General features: G+C 37.4%; 1 protein-coding gene across 2 annotated transcripts in view; it reads right to left on the reverse strand.

The window, feature by feature from the left end:
* Positions 1-21,586, reverse strand: part of MINDY3 (MINDY lysine 48 deubiquitinase 3) — a 60,129-nt gene that overhangs the window by 16,083 nt on the left and 22,460 nt on the right. For both annotated transcript variants that reach the window (XM_076331615.1, XM_076331616.1), the window contains 2 exons: positions 19,709-19,779; positions 18,432-18,512 (listed from right to left, as the gene is read on the reverse strand). In XM_076331615.1, the coding sequence (XP_076187730.1) occupies positions 18,432-18,512; positions 19,709-19,779 (152 nt within the window). The remainder of the gene's footprint in view (positions 1-18,431; positions 18,513-19,708; positions 19,780-21,586) is intronic.

Genomic DNA, 21,586 nt, shown 5'->3' on the forward strand with positions numbered 1-21,586 from the left:
GAGGTCATCGATGCCCCAAGCCTGTCAGTGTTTAAGAGGCATTTGGACAATGCCCCTAATAACATGCTTTAACTTTTGGTCAGCCCTGAATTGGTCAAGCAGTTGGAGTAGGTGATCATTGTAGGTCCCTTCCAACTGAAATAGTCTATTGTATTCTATTCTGCACATACACTGTAAAATTTGATAATATATGACCAACTCTTAAATAATTTGGAATACTCCAGAATTGGAAAAGTTTCATTTTGGGGGGTCAATATTACAAAACATATTAAGCAGGAGTAGATTTCACTATCAGTGAATTATAGTACACTATTGCAATTAGTTCTCAGTTTAAAATAGATGATGGCATAGTATATAGAGCTTATTAACAACAAAATGACCAGTGATTTCTATATTCAGGATTTAACTCTTAAAGAGGGGATATTTTTACGGTAGTTCTTATTAATGAATTAGCAGCTCATGGACGCAGTGTAACAAGGGAGAACTCTTGAAATTTCCATGGTTTGGAAGGATACCACCAAAGTAATTTCCAACTGCACAGACATATTATTTCAAATGCAAACTACATAGTTCTACTTTGGTTTATGATTATGCAGTTCTTTCCATAAAATCTTAATGTAATCCAAGAATAAAGACTATCATTTGCGTTGTCCTCCCTCCCCCCAAATGATCTTGTTAATGTAGTACTTTCCACAGGTTCACGTGATGCAAAACAGATTTTAAAAAATAAGTCTCCTGCAACTACCAACAAATTCTTTTTTGATACTCCAATTGCAAATACTGTGTATTTCTGTTGGCATTTTAATTTTCCAGGTCCTTAGTTATTTCAGTGCATGTGTACATGGGAAGAACTTAGAATGCATTACTCAATACTGAAAATTCCCCATGTCTTTCAACTGAACTTTTAAATATGGTAAAGCTTCCCAATTATTACATATTAACACTTTTTATTCATTAAATGTGATTTACTGATGCTCTAAGGAAGTAATTTCAGGAAGAAACTTAGAAAAGTTACCTGCCTTGGAGAGATGATCACACACACACACCCCCCCCCTTATCTTCAAAATAATTCTAACCTTTCACTGAGACTGTTATCCTATACATAGTTAAAAAGGCAAGATTTTAATCCGGTATATACAAATCCCATGCACCCCCTAACTTAGCATGCCATTCATTTCCAGTATTCAGAAAAATTTAAAAGTTCAACTAGTCCATATATTTATATCTAGGGGAAAAAAAAGTAACATACCTCCTTCAGGCAGCAAAACTGAAAACGTGACAAACATCTAACAAAAATGTACTTCAGCTGCCCAAGCTGATATTTCAATACATGTGCCAAAATATACCCCCCACCCCAGCCTTATGAATTGTCTTTTGATGTATCCCATGCATTGAAAGTTCCATATAAGGGAATGCCATCAACAGTTAATTCTAATAATTATTTCCAATACTAAGTACAACATGTCCCAAAAATCATGTTTCACTCGTTGGCTCTTGTGATACACAAACAAGTCGTTTTATATTACTTTGAAAAGTTATTCTCATCAGTAGTACCAGTTATTTTAAGATCCCATGTTTACCCTCAGAGGCAAAAAATACTCTTCATAAGTTTTAATGAAAACATTCCAGAAGTTTACATTCTACAAATCAAAAGCAAATGGCTAAGTTACACTGACATCCTGGCTATGAATTTTTACAAAGACCTGTTGCCCCTGAAAATTAAATCTGTTCACATATGGACTGCTTTACAGTTCTACACTACCACTGTTGAGTGATACGTGGAAGAATTACATATTGTAGTACTAACTTTCTTCTTAAAAATTTGCCTAAAGACAATATAGAAACACTGATAATTTATCAACAATTTAACTTGCTATAATTTAATCAGATCTGAAAGAATGAACGTTATTTAATCCAGTCTTGTATTACAGAGAAAAGTGTGTATTTTTCAATGCTATCATCAGTGGCTTTCAAGCCAGCAACTTTTCCAAAATGGTTTCCTAAGAAAACAAGGTTGATGGGATCTCTGAAACCGATTCCCATCTCTCTAGCTGACTTCTGAATCCATCGCCCAATTTCAATTTTGACAGAGGGAATAGAGTCTTATGACTGGTTGTTGAAACTGGAAGCCAGGCAGGGAGGAAACGTACAAGTTTGTGTGCCCACCGAGGGAAGGCAGAACCCTGCTGTGAATCGCTGTGCTTGGCAACAGGTAGACAACCATTCAAACACCACAGGCACAAGCCCAGACTTGTGACTGCATGCCTGGCTGTTGTTAGGTGGACCATCGCAGAAGACAAGTGGTGGGTTACTATAGCAGGTATTTGCGTGTGTGGGAGAGGGAGAAAGAGAGGTGCAAGACAGAGATGGAAAGGGAAAGAGTAAAAAAACATTTAAGAAAGGGTCTAGGAGGCAAGCTGCTGGAAGACAGGCTTCAGATGGTCTGCTCTTACATAACATGCTTTGACTTAGAAGCGCTTCCATATGTAGTTTTAAATTAACATGACTCGAAGTAGTTGTTCTGTTTCACTAGCTACCCAGGGGAGCAACCTTAGATTTCTTCAAAGAACATTGCTATATTAAGGTTCACATCAGTCCTGGGGACTTCAGAGATAGCAAAACATTTGGTGAAGTTCTGACAGATGTTGGGGAGGGAGGTGGCAGGAAGAGATCAGACCAGAAATCCAAAAATAATTCGGTAAAAGCATAGGTCTAATAAAGAGTAGAATAATGGGCTGACTCAGTATAGACTTTCGCTTATCTCTTTACTCAACTGAAGTGGATATTCAAAAATAATTGCAGTTGAGGTGGAAGGAACAGATTGCCAGGAAAACTGAGATGAAATTTTGATCCACCTAGGACGGTGGAAAAGAGTCTACGCATTCCTATCATTTATGCTAGAGAGGAACAGAAGTCCTTATCCAATGACAGCCATCCACAATCCAGTGTTGTGAAGATTTTTGAGTCTGGAGGGATCAGATAGTTTAATCACTGTTCCTGGTCCAGATGTAATGGTGGGGACTCTGGTCAACTTACTGAGGTCCTGATAACAGAACTGCCCCAACCATGTCAAAACCACTGGGGTCCTGTTCTGTTCTACTCTGAGTGGGACTCAAGGGACAAGCTAAACTGGGTGAAATACAAATCTGTCTCTTCAACCACGCATGCCACCAGAAACACAACTAAGAAAGAAGTAGCAGTTTTTAGCAGTATGGGAAGTAAAAAGATAAAACTCAGATCAATCCTAATACTGTGAAACTACCCAAGCAACACCTGATGCATGGTGCAGAGGCAAGAATGTCATTCACTTAATCTCACTGTGGAGCTGGTTCAAAAAGAAGTAAGGTTCTTTTGGAGATTATCTTTTGAAAGAGAAAAGACACGTCATACAATCCTACTGATGTACTATGTAACTGTATCATTATCATTTGGATGCATAGGTCTTTCACACATGACCAGAATGCATTTCAAACTGGATAGTGCTCTAAAATAAGAATGTGAAGCTTCAGTTCCTCCTGTGGCTGTAATCCATTTGCAACAGATCTCCAGATCCACAAGAGCCACATCCAATGTCAGTACCCCAGAGAACAGAGACAGACAGAGAAGGTTTCTTTTTCAAATGGTGAAAGGATCCTGCTACCAAAGGCAGAACTGATGAAATGCTCTTTACAGCCTGAGAAGTAACAACCCACTTAACTGAGGGAGAATAGACTGAATGCAGCTTTATTTGGAGGCAAGGAGCAGAAGTGTCATACGTAGCACCACATATACAAATGAGGTTATGTGTCCTAAAGGTGTCAGATACTGTTTTACTTGCAGAGACTGGCTAGGAAGCAAACGAAAGAATAAAATTTAACATAGACTGGTATCAGTTCACAAGTAGGAAAGTTATCATCACTACAGAAGTAAAAATAGGTTCAAAGTCTTGCAGTGATATAAAATTTAGTTGTTGATTCGCATTGAGATTGAGAAGATTGAACAGAACCTGGGCATTGCTTGAAATTAAATAACAGCTTTCTTGTAGGTCTTCCTATGAGCTAATTATCAAATCAAGGAAAGAGGGAGAGTCCTTAAGATCTGAAATGAGAGGCTGTTATTACTGTCATACAAAGAATTGAACAAGTATGGAAAGGCCATAAATCTTGTTTCCTCTTAGGTACCACTGAAGAGATGTTGAGATTGCTGAGGTATGCAGTTACTGGTTCTAAAACTACTCACCAACATAGCATCTACTGTCAACTTAAGCAAACTATTGTGAAAGGCCCCTGAAAAGGGACAGAGTTGGAGAATTATGCTGTGGTAACAAAGCAAATCAAATCCTAGAGCCCTCAACTGTAAAGTCCATACTAAAGCATTTGATGTTATTTGACATAAATGTAGTTTGAAAGACTACCAGTCTGGCTCTGAACAGAGAGATGGCCAATGAAGACTAGTTCAAGACTCCCATTTGTGTTCAGGGACATCATCTGCACCAACAGTTTGGAAGGGCCACTGCCCATAGTTGTTGCAGTGATGGAAGTATCCTCTACAGACTGCTTACAATGCTTTTCTTGCGCTGGCTGGTGGAATATGAGATCGCTCTGCAGCATATTATCTTCTATGAGAGAAGGCATTAAAAAATGTCAAACAACTGGAAAATACCCACAGAATACTTGAAAGAGTAAAAGATTTTCCTGCTTGAGAACTGTATATGGAAGAACTGAAGGAAAGGTCCTTGACTTAGCCATCACTATACAAGAGCTCTGCAGCCACAACTGTTTCCACTTCAGAATGGCAGGTGTCAAAGATCATATATTGTATCCTCAGCCTTGAAGAGGGGCTTTGGGTCTACCTGGGATTCAGAAAAGCCAAAAGAAAATCCTTTCCTTGAATGAGAGAGGGAAAAGACACAAAAGGAAACATGCCACCCTCAAGGCAGTAGAGTTCTTATCATGGGTCAGAAAATAAAATACAGGCCTTGTAATTCAGACCGGCAAAAGATGACACAGTTTATCTGAAAGCGTTCATCAAGGGGTAGAGGTGGTGGTGGAGGAGAAACATTCACGGTAAGCAATTTGTTTCAACAAGGTGGTTGAAAGGAAGCAAACTGGCTCTAGCTGCACTCTGCCTTGTGAATAAGAGTGAAAGGATTGCATTTACTCTACAGTACCTGCAGTACCTTGCTGGTACTGCAAACGGAAGAGAGTTCTCAATAGAGCAGAATTAAAAGCTACATATGGACTACTACTTCAGATCCTTTTTCACCTTCACCTATACTACTCAGACAGAAAAGGGAGCCTACTTGATCCAAGGGTGGGGTAAGGCTGTGGAGGAAAAGCAAACACAAACCAAAGAATTAGTAACACAGAAATCTACAGTGAGCACACTGTCAGCCTATCCATCTGGAAAGCAGGGCTTTTAACACACACTCAACTAAGTTATGGAAACCACAATATACGCTCCATTCCTGTCGGAGAGGATGGTTTAATGAGACAGCCAACAAAAAAAGCCACAGCATTGCAGCTTTTAAAATATAAGAGAAACTCAAACTACAGTGAATACATGTTTAACAGTTACATTGCCACAGATGTTGGCGGTTTAGTTCAAAACACTACAAGAAGGCAACAATTCACTTGTTGACACGTAAAAAAATAAGAGCTTCTTCACCATGTTCCCTGCTTTGAAGGACAGATTACAAGAGATTACTGTAAAACAATAAAGATTAGGTATGTAGTCCTTTTTTTATTCACAGTTACTAACTTGTTTTGCTCATCATCACACAACAAAGTCTTTGTTTTGAAAGCAAAAATACATTATTGGAATTAGAGACCAGGAGTCAGCAAATTTGAGTTTACTGGAATTCTTATCTAATTACTGAATTACATATTACCCTCTAGTCACAAGTTTAATCCGAAAGGGCAGCTTTTCAAACCACCTGTTGTCTGCCATATTCGGATATCTTTTTTTTATTGGAGGACAGAATACAGTGCTATACAAATGCCAAACTTTATTCCTAAGAGGAACCAAACTGGAAGTGGGCAAATTCCATGGTTTATGAGTTCCAAAAACTTCACAATATAATTCACTCAAGATGAATGGTAGCTTCTATTATCATGCTACTTTTTTTCTACTTAAAAAAATTAATATCTGTATTAAATACTATTTCTATATCTAATACTATTTCAGCCTATAGACATGAAGCGTTTGCTATACAACCCGTGGTGAGCATTAACATATTAACTCTATTTGGCAATTACAATAAGGAGGTGGGAAATGAACAAGTATGACAGGAACATTGGATAGCAGAGTTCAAAGCCAGTGAAGATGTACTGCAGAAATTCACATCTTCCTAAATACAGTTCTCCCACTACTGAAAGCTGCACTTACATGTTGGAAACCAGCTTCAAGTGTTCAGTTTCCCACTTAAACCATATAATTGTCTCTTGGGATGATGAAAACCCTCTGGTTTGCTTCAATCCAGAATGATGAAATGTTTTTGAAAATGGACCAGATTAATTATTTTATAACTCCAATATGACAAAAATATTTCTAAAGGACAATATTAGCCTGGTGAATTATTCTAACAGTAATATCTTATGGCTTTACATGTGAAATGTATGAGCTCTATGAAGTAATTAAGAAAACAATATATTAATAATGCCATGTAGTCCACTGTTATTTTGTACTGTTAAGTAGTATTTTAGGGAATCTTTATATGCACGTGTTGATATACATATGGAGAAAATACTAAATATTCACAAACTTTACACATTTTCACATATTATAGAACCAGTATCGCCTTTTATGTTCATATTTGAATTTGGTATTTCAGGTAGCTAATTCCAGTAGTAGCAGAATAGAGCAATTAGCTTCTATGAAAAACAGTATGTTTATTCCTTTAATTAATACAAAACTTGTGATATTTTTCTCTCTAAAGCTGTATTATACAGTAAAGCCCATCTCACATCACACCAATTACATTCATTTTCTTAACTATGCAGAGGCAGTCACTGAACTTTTCTTCTAAGTACATCCACACTGTCTCAGTATTTCCATACCAAAGTGTCTTTAACTTATTCAAGTCTTAGACTGACAACTTTGGCACCCCTCTGTAACACAAAACAGTTATTTTTAAAGTACATATAAAAATGTATATGCATATAAAGATTCCCTAAACTATCAATTGGTAGACCAAAATGGCATTGGACTCCCTATAATACAAATTAAAATGAGAAAATATATAATATATTTCATACCCTTCTTATGTAAAACAAACCAACTCTGGAAAAAATGCACTTAAATACTGAAATGAGGCTACTTCAATTTTAGAAACAAACAAATATATTATTCCGATAGCTAATCAAATGCGACTTCTGATGTTATATAAGGGGTGAAATAAAGGTAGAAAATTAAGGTAATGTCTTAAATATCACTAAATGTGCTTCACCTCTGCTAGGAAGAGTTAAAAGCTTCCTCCATCATAGACACTCCCCTACCCCCCTTCCTTTGTATTTTTTTCCTCCTTCCACATTTAGACTTTCAATTCATTCATTCACATATCCTAACCTGAAAGTAGAGCTGCCTTATCGAAAGAGGTCAAAGATGTTATTCTGTACACAACAAAGTTGCTATCAGTATGAAAGAAGACAATAAAGGGAGGAAAAACTCATTTTTGAGTGCTTCTCAAAAAGTGGTTAGAAATGGATTGCTAAGGGTATTTGTGATTGTACTTGTAAAGGATGAAATCAGATGCTGTATATGGATTCACTCTAATGTTCCCAGGGATTCAACAGCTGTCACATGCATTAAGGTTCTGCAGATCAAACAGCAGCTAAAACCCAAACTGATTTCAACCAGCTTCCTGCCATTTATAAAATTACCTAAGTATTGCCTTGATACGTTTGATATTGTATCAAATATAGCTGGAACCACCATTAGTTTCACACCTAAAAGGGATACAGAATGATACAACGATGTTCTCAGCCCGTGTTTCTATGTGGTGTGTTGACTTTCAGAATTTACTTGATACAGTGACATATACATTATACAACTGCATTTAGGAATGACTTTGATGCATTAAGTATTTGCAAGCCAGTCTGCATATACTACCAAACTACCAACTTTCAGAAACAATGCATCATTTAAGTTATAGTCAAAATATTGTTTCATGGAGACGACTGCACATTAGTCTCAAATATGTTCCCATAGCCTACTGCTAATCTTTAAAAATCAGACAAAAGTTTGTTTCTTAACCAACTGAAATACAAACTCACGAAATGGAAAGTAAACAGAGCATATGCTTTGAAGGGAACTAGGAGGTTGGAAAACTGAATAAATAGATGACTACTAGAATAACTTTTCTTCCTAACTGTATTTAAAATAGACTTGAAATGATTAAGGAATACAATTTTTCTAAAAATGGTTAATGTCATATTCATGGTCATTACTTAAGCATATTTTCTTTGTAAGTTTTCCAATTCCGAAGTGCTCCTACAATGTATTAAATTGAGAGGTTAGCAGTTCATGGGAAATTACTTCAGTTTTCATTTGTGGATTTAGAAAAGGTTCTCTTCATTGCACTGGCTTTCTTTTCTTCCTTCTTTCATCCCTCCTTCCTTCCTTCATTTCAAAGGGCATCTCATGCAACAAGTGGTAGTGTTTTATTTTGAATTTTACATCTAAATTTTGCTGGATCAAAAGTTCCTATTGGAACTGCTAGAACTACTCCCCCTGCCCCATTTTACAAGTTTTCATCTAGGCTTGGAAACAGCACGCAAGGAGTCAGCACAAAGTCATTCTCTCATCTACCTCAGCACAAACCAGTATCAAAACGTGTAACATTTCAGGAGAAAGAATTCAGTGACACAAAAATTGGAACAACTCAAACAAACACATGAAAAGTGATATCATCTAAGCAGCCCTACTCTCAACTATTTCATATATAAAAACTGAACCTCCCCCTCTGAAAGAAAACAGATGGATGAGAAGTCTTTTCTCAAAAGGAATTAATTTGCTTATTTGCTTAGGGGCATATACAATTACATTTCATGGTCTGTATCAGCCAACCATAAACAATGTCCTTAAATGATCATTGTGAAAGCTATATATAATGGGATCAATATTAAAAATTTTCTAAAACTTTAGAGAACATATAGATATGACTAAATGGCTGAAATTAGTCAGAGAATTGGGGTAAACACAGTGAATACAATTCTTTTAGGATGGTAAATCCCAAATAATTGGTTAGATTAACATTCAGAGTCTTATGTCTCTCAGTTTAATGACCTCTACATTACAATTTCTGTGTCTCAACTCTAAGAACAAATAATACAAAACCTCATTACCTCTTTATGATCTGAGCAGTAAGTCCTCATAATTGCTACTCATTATTATGGGATGCACAGCAATTTTGACAAGAGCAGTACAAGCATTACAGGACCTTGACCTAATTCCTAAATGCTCTCACTTCAGAATTTCTGCCACAAATTGTCAAAATGCCTACCACTGCCCAAAGATTCATTTCTCCAGTGTTCAAAGGCATCAACTTCTTTACCACCCAACCTCAGGAACTGGAAGACCACCCAGAATGCTCTTTAATACTTTTCACATACAATTTCCTCAACATATATGGGTATATTATTGTACTCCAGTCCTGATAAAAGTCAATAATGTGACCTTAGATTCCACGGTTATGTCTTTCTCTTCCTAGCTCCACGTTTTTACTTACTGTACTAGGCTAAAAAAAAATAAAATCTGTATAGCTGGATCTCCATTTCAAGGCCTCTTTATAATTGTGTGGCAGGGTCTCAGATCACACTCCATCATTTTAATAATACCTGAAAGACCCAAAAATCCTGAGTAACTAGAGTCCTACCTGACTAGTTACTTACCTGATCATCATAGAGTGATGATCCCGTATCACCAACGCTAAAATCAGAAAATCCAAGTCAGGCCCACTAAAATCCTTAAAGCTTTAGTACAGTCTCTCGACTCAGGATGTAATAATAGAATCATAGAATAGTTTGGGTTGGAAGGGACCTCTAAAGGTCATCTAGTCCAACCCCCCTGCCGTGGGCAGGGACATCTTCAACTAGATCAGGTTGCTCAGAGCCCCGTCCAACCTGACCTGGAATGTTTCCAGGGATGGGGCATCCACCACCTCTCTGGGCAACCTGTGCCAGTGCTTCACCACCCTCAGCATAAAAAATGTCTTCCTTAGATCTAGTCTAAATCTACCCCCCTTTACTTTAAAGCCATTCCCCCTTGTCCCATTGCAACAGGCCCTGCTAAAAAGTTTGCCGCCATCTTTTTTATAAGCCCCCTTTAAGTACTGATGGGCTGCAATAAGGTCTCCCCAAAGCCTTCTCTTCTCTAGGCTGAACAACCCCAACTCTCTCAGCCTTTCTTCAAAGGGGAGGTGTTCCATCCCCCTGATCATTTTCGTGGCCCTCTTCTGGACCCGCTACAACAGGTCCGTATCTTTCTTATGCTGAGGGCTCCAGAGCTGGACGCAGTACTCCAGGTGGGGTCTCTCCAGAGCAGAGTAGAGGGGCAGAATCACCTCCCTCGACCTGCTGGCCATGCTTCTTTTGATGCAGCCCAGGATACGGTTGGCCTTCTGGGCTGCGAGCGCACATTGCTGCCTCATGTCCAGCTTTTCATCCACCAGTACCCCCACGTCCTTCTCGGCAGGGCTGCTCTCAATCCCTTCATCCCCCAGCCTGTATTTGATATTGGGGGTTGCCCCGACCCAGGTGCAGGACCTTGCACTTGGCCTTGTTAAACCTCACGAGGTTCACACGGGCCCACTTCTTGAGCTTGTCCAGGTCCCTCTGGATGGCATCCCGTCCCTCTGGCGTGTCGACCACACCACTCAGCTTGGTGTCATCTGCAAACTTGCTGAGGGTGCACTCCATCCCACTGTCTATGTCACTGATGAAGATACTAAACAGTACCGGTCCCAATACGGACCCCTGCGGGACGCCACTCGTCACCAACCTCCATCTGGACATTGAGCCGTTGACCACTACCCTCTGGATGCGACCATCTAACCAATTCCTCACCCACCGGACAGTCCACCCATCAAATCCATACCGCTCCAGTTTAGAGAGAAGGATGTTGTGAGGGACCGTGTCAAAGGCCTTACAGAGGTCCAGATAGACGACATCTGTAGCCCTTCTCGTGTCCACTGATGTAGTCACTCCATCAGAGAAGTCCACTAGGTTAGTCAGGCAGGACTTGCCCTTGGTGAAGCCATGCTGGCTGTCTCGAATCACCTCCCTGTCCTCCATGTGCCTTAGCATAGCTTCCAGGAGGATCTGCTCCATGACTTTCCCAGGCACAGAGGTGAGACTGACTGGCCTGTAGTTCCCTGGGTCTTCCTTTTTCCCTTTTTAAAAATGGGGGTTATGTTTCCCCTTTTTCCAGTCAGTGGGAACTTCACCGGACTGCCACGACTTCTCAAATACGATGGATAGTGGCTTAGCAACTTCATCCGCCAGTTCCTTCAGGACCCACGGATGGATCTCATTGGGTCCCGTGGACTTGTGCACCTTCAGGTGCCTTAGATGGTCTCAAACCTGATGTTCTCCCACAGTGGGCGGCTCTTCATTTTCCCAGTCCCCACCTTTGCCTTCTGCAGCTTGGGTGGTGAGGCTCGAGCACTTGCTGGTGAAGACTGAGGCAAAAAAGTCATTGAGTATCTCTGCCTTCTCCATATCCCGGGTAACCAGGTCTCCTGTTTTGTTCCGGAGAGCGCCCATATTTTCCCTCGTCTTCCTTTTATCCCCGACGTACCTATAGAATGTATGTTGTAATCACAGTGTTTCCAGTCTACTGCATTAGACTATGATTTGGCCTCTGTAACATCTATTACTGGACTTCTTATGGCTCAGTGATCTATGACTACTAACCTTCTAGCTCTGCAGATCAGCCCGACCTGCCTACCACAGACATGTACACTTCAATCTTCCCACTCAACCTTTCTGTTGTCCTCTGCATATCTCTGCTCTTCCAGAGTTCTCCAACGCATTTTGTAGGGAGATGTCAGGGAGGTGGCAAAACCAGAATTAGTTATCTCTTGGATTGGAGAGGGCATACTTGGCTTCTCCACAACCTTTTCTTCTTTCTTAAACCTTGTGCAAGACATGAAAAAGAACATGTCCTGTAGAAAGTTGGTATAGCCACTCTGAGGAGCTTTGGTTTCTCCACTATTTAAAAATTCTTTTAGTACAGTTGAAGTACTGACCATCAAAAACTAAGAGGAGACAGAGAGGTCTGATTTTTCCTTGCAGCTATCACGGTTGGCTGCTCATTCCAACAATGTGGGAAATGGGGAAATAAAAGGAGACAGAAATGTTTCTCCCGAGCAAAGCCAAAAATCGTATGATGGCTGAAGTTTCTCATGAGAGCTACCTCCACTTAAAGCCAAAACTACATTTCTAATGAAAAAATTGAGAAATAGAAATACAGAGACTTCATAAATGACAGTGCTCCAGATTTGTTATCTTTAGAGAAAATAAAACCACCATACACTGTTGCATCACATATAAAGTCTATTTTACTACAATGAAGTTACTTGGATAAATGCTGGTGTGAAAATCACTTACATGAATGAAAAAAAGCACAAGTTTCCCCACAGAAAACCTCCCAAACAAACAATAAACAAAGGAACTTCCCAGAAGTGCCTGTTTATAGAGGGAAACACACATCTGTAGTAGGAACAAATTCATGCAAAAGTAAACTTTGAGCAGACCCACAAAGAACAGAATAAGGTTTCACAGTTATGCTCTGTGATCTTGCAAAGCTAGAATAGGGTAGATACCTTACAGAAGTATTTTATTTTGAGGTGCCCCCTGCCAACTATGAGATCATTATTCTCAAGAGACTTGGCCTTTCTGCTAGGGAACTTATTTGGACAAAGCAACCCTTATGAACTACTGCATTATTCAGAACAATTTAAATTCATTTAGCAATACCATTTACACTATGAAGCTTAAACCAACCAGTAGAGTAATTTCAATTCACTTTGGGGGCCCACAGATCCCACAGGAAACACCCTGCTCTAACATTCATTTTAAAAAGGGGTCTCTTCCTGCAGAAAGGAGCTCTTAAATTAACAGCTAATAGAAATATTTGAAGATTCACTGCTCATTTAGCCAGGTCAGAGCTATTGTCAAGAACAGAGCAGCATTTGTCTCCCTGCTCTTAATCAGTACACAGAAAGTTTAACCCTACTTTAGCCCAGAAGTTATTTCTGCAGTTGCCTCACGCATCTATATTCTTTCTACTAGATATCCAGACTGTCTCAACCAGAACCAATTCCACTTACTCATGGAAACTAAAGATTCTGAAACCACACGCTCTGAAACCATTTCCTGAACTGGAATCCTTCCAAATCTTATTTTGACTTTTTCTCTGATGAAGAAAGACTTTTTCAAAATTTGATTACCTGCATTCACTGGTCATGGGAGCAAAAAACAAAAGGAAGGGCGTAGATATTTTTCACTACCTTCCCAAAGTAGAAGAGCTCCTAGGTTAAAGGATAAGTATAATTTATTTGGATATGCATAGGTTACTTTTGCAGAGACCAGAGTTGTTAACACATACTAGTAAGGATTGAATTTTTACACATGCATCTCATTTTCTTTCATGGCCATTGACATTCTCTGTTGGTGTTCTGAGATTAAATGCTGTACTCAATAAAACTCCCCCTTAGCCCACTTCTGGTAAACACGACTGACCAAAATTCAGGATCTCCTGTAGCAGTGTCAGTGTTTGCTCAGGTGTCCCTCTGTTGAACTTTGATCAAAAAGATTGTTTAGGAAGAGAAGTGAATGTTCTTTCTTCTGAGAGACAATACTATCACGAATGATGAAGAAAAGCCCTGAGAATATGTAGAACAGGTTACAGTGATCAAAGTTAGAAAAATAAAAAAGCGTAATCCGAAACCATAAGTACAGTCCCAACACAGCAAAACAGGCACGCTTTCCTTGAAAAGCAGTATTTTGTAATTTATTCAGATGTCTCAGCCAGGAGTTTCCTCTGCTTATCTGATTCTTCAAGTCTAGAAATGCTACAATGCTGTAACTGAAAATGGATAGCCGATTCTGTTGTGGCCTGTGTGCTCCAAGACCTGGGAACAGACTAAGGGAATTTTTGAAAAACTTACACAGCTCCAAAGTGTTCCCACAGACAGTTTCAATCACCTGAAGTCACCAGACAGACACTCATTCCATGCTGTCTTTTCACTTTCAAAGAGTCTGAATTCAAACTTCCAGACCACATGCGTTTGCATGTCAGCAGATAGTTTTCAGAAAGCAGCTATTAACCTGCTGTTGTTCTTCCTATTGTTTGCACTGAAACATTTTCTTGTTATATTTCACGTAACATTTTCAACCTGTTGGTATTCTTTTATACAGTGTCTGACCATACTGACACTCCTAAAAGTTCTGAATAGTCTCAGCTTGTCATAACTTCCTATGTTACGAGTATCATAAAAATAACGAAGAACTGACCACACAGCATTTGATCCAGAGCATCACAGCCTTATCCCTACTTTAAGTAATTTAGAGCTGCCCCACTTTTCACTCTTTTCCCTACAATAAAAAAAAAAAAAAGACTAAAGTTGATTTTTAGAGGACATTTACAATACTGTCTATTTGCATTAGCACAATCTGACAGAGCATGCAGGGATACTTAGTGTGTCAGATGAAAGCTTCCTTATTTATTTTTGTTGGCCTGAGGCCATTTGAAAGTTTTCTTACTCACTGAAAGGAAGGGAGGGCAGGGAGAGGCAGAAATTATGGCTGCTTTGATTTAGCTGCCTATGAAGAACTACATAATCACTTTTTCAGGGAAAATCTACTTTGTTGCAAATGCAGAGTCCATGACCACTAGGAGTAATAGCCACTCTTGTTTTTTCAGTTAATGTTAAATTTAGATTGCTGAGCATCAACCAAGTTTCTGGCTTTATACACACACAGTTGTAATTGAAAGAAAGAAAATATGCTGGTAACTAATTACGGTTCCCTGCTAACATTTGCCCCCCCCCCCCCCCCCCCCCCCCCCGCCAACTATTTACACAAGTTTTTTCAGCTCTACTATGATATAAATAAGTATCAGAGTTCTGAAGAACTATTTAGGTAATACAAATGTTCGTATGCCCTTTCCAACTTCATTACATACTCATCTGCAGAACAAGCTGTAGTATTTTTGCTCAAAACAGTCTACCTTAGAAATTAAAATATGGAAGATGTGAGGTGAAGCTTCATTTCAGATGTTTCTAGATTCTATTTTCTTTCATCTAGAAAGAACACTTCCACTGAAGTGCGTGATCGTGGATCAAAATATTATGACGAGTATTCTCATGTTTCCATGTTTTGTATAGGATATTATCCACTGCCTTTCAACTTGTTCTGTCTGCATGGTTGCCTCCAAAATATCTAACTGTAAATAATTATTTGGCTGGTGACAAGTCACGTAAGTCCCAGGAAGAAAAACTACTTATATTTGATATTGTCTTCAATAAAATGTGCTTCAATCAAAATTGCTGTTTTAAGGAAAAAATTATTTCTTAAGTCATTTCTTTCTACCTCCATTCCTTGTAGTAAAATGAGGCTAATAATATTTCTGTACATACCAAATGGGTTTTGACAATCAAGATGTGGAGATGAAGACCATGCAGACAGAATAAAATCTCTGTTATTTTAGTAATGGGGGAAACCGCTGACTCACTGGTAGGCTTTCGTTAAAACTAGGAATTGACTCAGCTGTCACTGTTTAAAGCTATTTCATGCAGCAGCAGTTACAAGAGAACTTAAGTCCAATTACACGCTTTAGTTCATTTTTTTATTTTCAAGCTCTAAGTGTGATCTTCAGCCCAAAGATGCTGTGCTGCATTTTCCTCATTCATTAAAATCCACGTTTTCTACGAAAACGTAGAAAGTTTTAGAATGGCAGCTATGGACAGTTTTATTTATTTTAGAAAGTGTGACTGAAAAACATTTCTCTGAAAGTCACAACTACAGCAGAATGGTCCACATTTAGAGTAATGCAAACATATTCTGGCAGACAGCAATAGATGTCTATAGTATTTACTACAAAATGTTCTGAGATAGAAAAGCAAGGTGGATGATCTTTCATTCTACAGTTAAGAGGACAATGTTTATTGCTGTACTCCACATCAAATGTAAAAATCTGAGGGAAGCACCTGAGTACTAAAGAACAGCAGCCAACTTTCTTTGAGTAGGGTGGTATGCAGAATTGGAGTAAAACCTTTTGCTTGTTGAACCTCCGTGCTCAAGAAAAGTCCCTGAGATAGCAATGAAGATTCTGTCCTGTTCTGTAATTTCCCCACACTACTTGTCCATAGTGACAATATCCTAGAAGATTGCTTTTTTCTAGGTTTCTAGGCCAAATGACTCAGCTAACGACAAAAGTGACTACTATCCTGCTTAATAATTGCCTAATGTTCTTCTATTTAAACATAAGTCTTGAAAGACTTAAAGCTGTATTTGTTTTTTTCAAACTTAATCTGTACTGCTTTTGGCTCCCCAGTGCATTTTCGTCTTTCCATTCTGAAGATTTCTTTCCCATGTAATCAAACTCACCATCAAGCTAGAAGTTACTTCCTCAGTATCAAGCACCATCTAGACAACTAGACAACTACACACACTACTTCAACAACTTGCTGACTAACCATTGGCAATGAATTCAAGTTTCTTCCTGTAGTTTTTGGCATGTAGCTTCAACTGATAAAATAATGGATTGCTGCCGCAATTCATATTTCCACTGTAGCCGACATCTCTGCTCCACCTGAAATGCTCACCAACCTTTACTTTAAAAAGGTTGAGGTCAGACATGCAAAGCACATATTCAAGGACTCTTGGAACTTTAACACACCTTCAGCTCCTACTTCTTTTCATCAAAAAAACTTCTAGGAAATTCTTTGCCAAGCCTATGTTGCTTCCTTTTCCTGCTTTTTAGTTCCTAAGATATTAATCATAAGCTGAAGCTTTCCACAGCCTAAGTGGAGTTCAGTGAAGAAAGAGGAACCAAGCTGTATTGGAGGCACCAGATGTTGATGCCCAGTTACTTTAAACCCAGCAAACAGCCCTCAACATCCTAAAAGAAAGAGCATTATAAATGAATTTCTACCTGGAAATGGTCACTGTAGACGCAAAACATTAGAAGGTGTAGCAACATTCTGGACAGGTACACTTGACTTGTATAACAGAGCGATTATGCCTATTTGCATCAGACTGCTATCTATACGACAAGGTACTGACTTCGATGGTATAATTCAGAAAAATTGTGCATAAAATTTCAAAATTGAAATAAAAAAACTTTACTAGGAAAGACTGTTTGGGGAGAGAGTAAGGCAGAAAACAAGCGTTCAAAGAAGGATGAGAATTTTTCTGTTACCATGGAGTAGGGAAGAAAGAGCATTTATCAGACACAAGGAATTCAGGGAAGTTGCAAAAAAATATTCAATGTGCAATATAGACTAATTAATTTAAAGGATTTTTTAATTTAAATTTAAAGGTAAAGAAATACTGCTACACATAAACGTCAAATGTATTGTGTGGGTTGTTTGTTTTTATAATAAAAATCTCTTAGTTTTTGTGTCCTCTCTGTAAAGATTAGGCTGAAGTTTTCCTTACGGAAATTCAACAGCTCAAGAAATTATGGCTTTAACTTTGTCCTATGTTCTAGTACTTATTTTCAGGATTTATACCTAAAATATTCATTCATTTGTAAGATATTAAGTACAGGAAAGTTCACTCCTAATAAGCATTAATAAATATACTAAGTATCATTTAAAGTTTCAATAAATATTTTTAATCAGAAACAAGTGTTCTATAGAAATAAAAAAAAGTAAGGAAAACAACTTACAATCTTGAGTTAAAGAAATAGAAATTGTCTCCCCAGAAAATTTGGTCTAAGATTTTAAACTGAGAACTCATCTCAAAAGCATTTTGTATGTTTCACAGATTACAGTACATATCTGATAGAATATAAGGAATTACCATAATAGTCCTGATACCTATTTTTAATCTAGAACAAAAAACTATGGTTATAGATTAAAAATTGTGAAAGTACTGTCAGAGAAATTAAACTACTAACAGGCACCTACACATAACTATTTCGTTTTTATATCTCTCTTGCACTATAGAAATTTAAGACAGTACTTATCCCAATTATGGTATTCTAAAGCTTACCCTTCGCCCAGCCCAATAAATTAAGCTAGAACCAAAAGACTTCACTAAAATTTATGAGGTATCATTAAACCATTTGAACAACTCTGCCTTCAAGGGAAGGCTTAATTCAAAGGTTTGGTGACTACATTTTTGCATTAAAGCCACATGAAACTCACATTGTAGCAAGATCTGAACTTTGAATTCATGTGGTGTTTATCTGTCTGAGGTTACCAAAAATCACGTCTAACATACCTTGGCAAAAAAGACTGTGAGGTGTGTTTCACTGCCAAGTATCCAAATGGGAAATTTTGGAGATTTCAAATAGGAGCCAACCTAAAAACGTACAACAAAATCAGAAACACAAAGCAAACCCAGAAAACTCATCTAGTTAGTGATCAAGTTAATGACAATTCAGTTAGTGAAGTCCCAACTGCTCTGAAAACTAATATAAAACGTTCAATAAAATGACAAAACAGTGTAAAATACTTAGATTCTAATTTTGATCACTGATTCCTGTTTGACTTGGAAAACAACATAGCTTATGATAATTAACTGAATTAAGACATCAGTGAGAAAGTGATATCAACAATATCCCTTATTTCAAACTGGGAGACATGCATCATACACCGCACACGAGTAAGTACTCCTATGCTTAACAATACTATAATTGGATGCTAAATGAGGTAGAAGTCCACTTGATTTATTAGCTGGTTTTGGATGAATCAATTCAGAATTGACATTTATTTAATAAATGAAGGGACAGTTACAGTCAATACATCAACGTTCTGCATACTACATAATCCTCTTTAACCCTAAGTTAAGTTAAAGAAATTCAATATAGATTGAAAAGGAAGCAAAGAACAACCAAAAGGCCTTTTGAAATTAAGTGTTAATGCTGTTCCAAAAGTAGTATTTGTAAAGCACAAAATTTCTCAAATAAAAACCTTAAATCAAGAAATTCTGTGTCACAACACGAAGAAACAATATGGACGAGGTTGCACGTCAGTTACTTTCAGATGTTCACAGATAAATACATAAAGTAACTTTTAGGTCTTGAATATATTATATTATATTCAGAATATATTTACTTAATAGTAGTTTTACCATTTTTACTTATGGCTATTTATTTTAAATGGAAGACAGTGATAGCATAAAAAGAGAACAATAAAACTGCAACATTCACAATAGCAAGCCACTTTGGGACTTCACAGTTTTATAACCTTCTACATAACTTGCATTAAGCATTATTTTAGTAAAAACATAAGCTTCTAACTAGCTATATTAAATTGGTGCAATAAAGCTCTAATTTAGATAACATCAAACAACATTTACTCAATAAGATGCATTTAACAATTTTATTATATATGTTTTAATATAGTATTATTCTCCGTTTTAATTTGAAGATGAACATACTTCGAAAGTTCTTTAATATCTCCAGTTGTACACAGTGAAGCTTTTAGTAATATGTCAAAGAAGCCCACAACAACTTAATGAAAGAAAAATTTTAAATAATGCAGAAAACAGCTTACCTTACAATATCTCAGAGATTCCATCAATGTCAAAAAGCCTACTGTTGCCTGTTTATGTATACCAAGAAGTTCTGTTCAAAACAAAACACAAAATTTATTAAAGAAAAATTTGCAAAGCCTCTTTTAAGCCATTTTTCTTACTTTCAAAGTTGGTCAAGTAAGATTTAAAGTTGTGCAGTTTTAGCAACAATGGCAAATCATCAAGGTATAGTCAAAAAACTACAAAGGTTTAATAATTTCCCTTTCTATAAAATAAGAAGAGCCAAATGTATGGTTTTAAAAGTACTGTTGATAGCCTTTTTTCAAAAGTTGTTGGATTTATTAGATGAAGTACTTGTAACTTACACCAAAATTATTCTCAGAAAAAAATTAAGAAAAACAACTATCTTGAGGGTGAAAAACATATATATGCATATATGTAGTTTTCTTTCCTTCCCCTTTTTTTTTTTTTTTTTTCCAGAGAGTTCTCTGGCTATATTTATCTTAATCATTTCACATTCTTAATAATAAAACATAATTTTGCAAATAATAGTTTTGTTAGTAGAAAAGAAAGCAGTCATTCAATTTCATTTTCTGTACTGACTTCCACTTAATGTATCATACAGTTCTCAAACACACACAGCTGTCCCAAACAGCTGAAATATTTATGTACTACTGATGGAAAGAGCACTTACAGAGCCTTATTTGAGGCTCTCTAATAAAGAATGAGAAAGTACTTCAAAATTCAAGCTTAGAAACTAGTTATATTCATAAGGATTTGAAGAAGCTCTAAGCTTACATATACATCATCTCAACAGCGCAAGTACTGTCTACTTGAAACAGCTCTGCTAGGTCCCCAAACATTGGCTAAACAAAGAGCAGCACATACCTGATCCTGCAAATACACATGGGAACATACACCATGATCAATTTAACAAGATGTGTATTTCCTTTTTTCAGAGAACATTGACTTTCCTATTTGAAAGTTCCTTCTAGAACACTAATTCTCAACTATATTTTTTTAACATTGATCATTCATGTACAACAGCATAAAACTATAACGTCTTTATCCATGGGCTAAAGCCTCAGGACCATTAGCTAGTGAAAGAAACTGTTCTAAATTTAAGATTTCTGGACTTCCAGAAATCAACTCTGCATTTCATTGCAACTCACAGCGCTAGGCATGGTGTGCCATGCTTCCTTCACCAACTTCAAGTTTACCTCACTGAATTTTGCAACAGTGCAGAACAGTTATTATAGTAATGGTTTAACTTTTTCCTCTACTGTTAAGCAAAAAAACCCCAACTCCAAAAAACAAAACCCCAAAAACTTACAAACACTAGCTTATTAAAAGGCTCTCTTTGCAGTGCAGAATTCTTTGATCTGAAACCGTGCTTTCAAGGATTACCTTCAAACTTTCTTGGAATTAAAACATTCACGGATGCATAGATAATACTTTGCAGAACCCCGTACCTCACTGACGTATAGCTGTGTTGCTATAAATTGCCATACACTGAGACAATTCATCCTTTCTTTGAGCCAAGGACAAGAGAGCTAGTCCAATTAAAAAACTAGTGAAGGATCCTTCAAACTAGGGAATAGCTATTGTTCAGAAATAGCACATTTGTATGTGCAATGAATGGAAACGAATAGCAGAAGTAAGCAACAGTACATTAAAGAAAGAATTTTAACACATCCCATGTATTTCTTAAAAATCATTAACAAAAATCAATGAAAAGTTCAGTCTGCTAAACAAAGGCTTCAGATTTAGGAGCTGATGCTTGGAACAGAACAGCAAAGTCACATATAAATAATATTTACTATTCAGAAAATGATTCCGGGGAAAGAAAAAATCAAATTATTAAGTATTCTGTTCCCCTGACAGATAACTAGATGAGA

The sequence above is a fragment of the Aptenodytes patagonicus genome, chromosome 2 (genome assembly GCF_965638725.1).
Source record: "Aptenodytes patagonicus chromosome 2, bAptPat1.pri.cur, whole genome shotgun sequence".
Taxonomy (NCBI): Eukaryota; Metazoa; Chordata; class Aves; order Sphenisciformes; family Spheniscidae; genus Aptenodytes; species Aptenodytes patagonicus.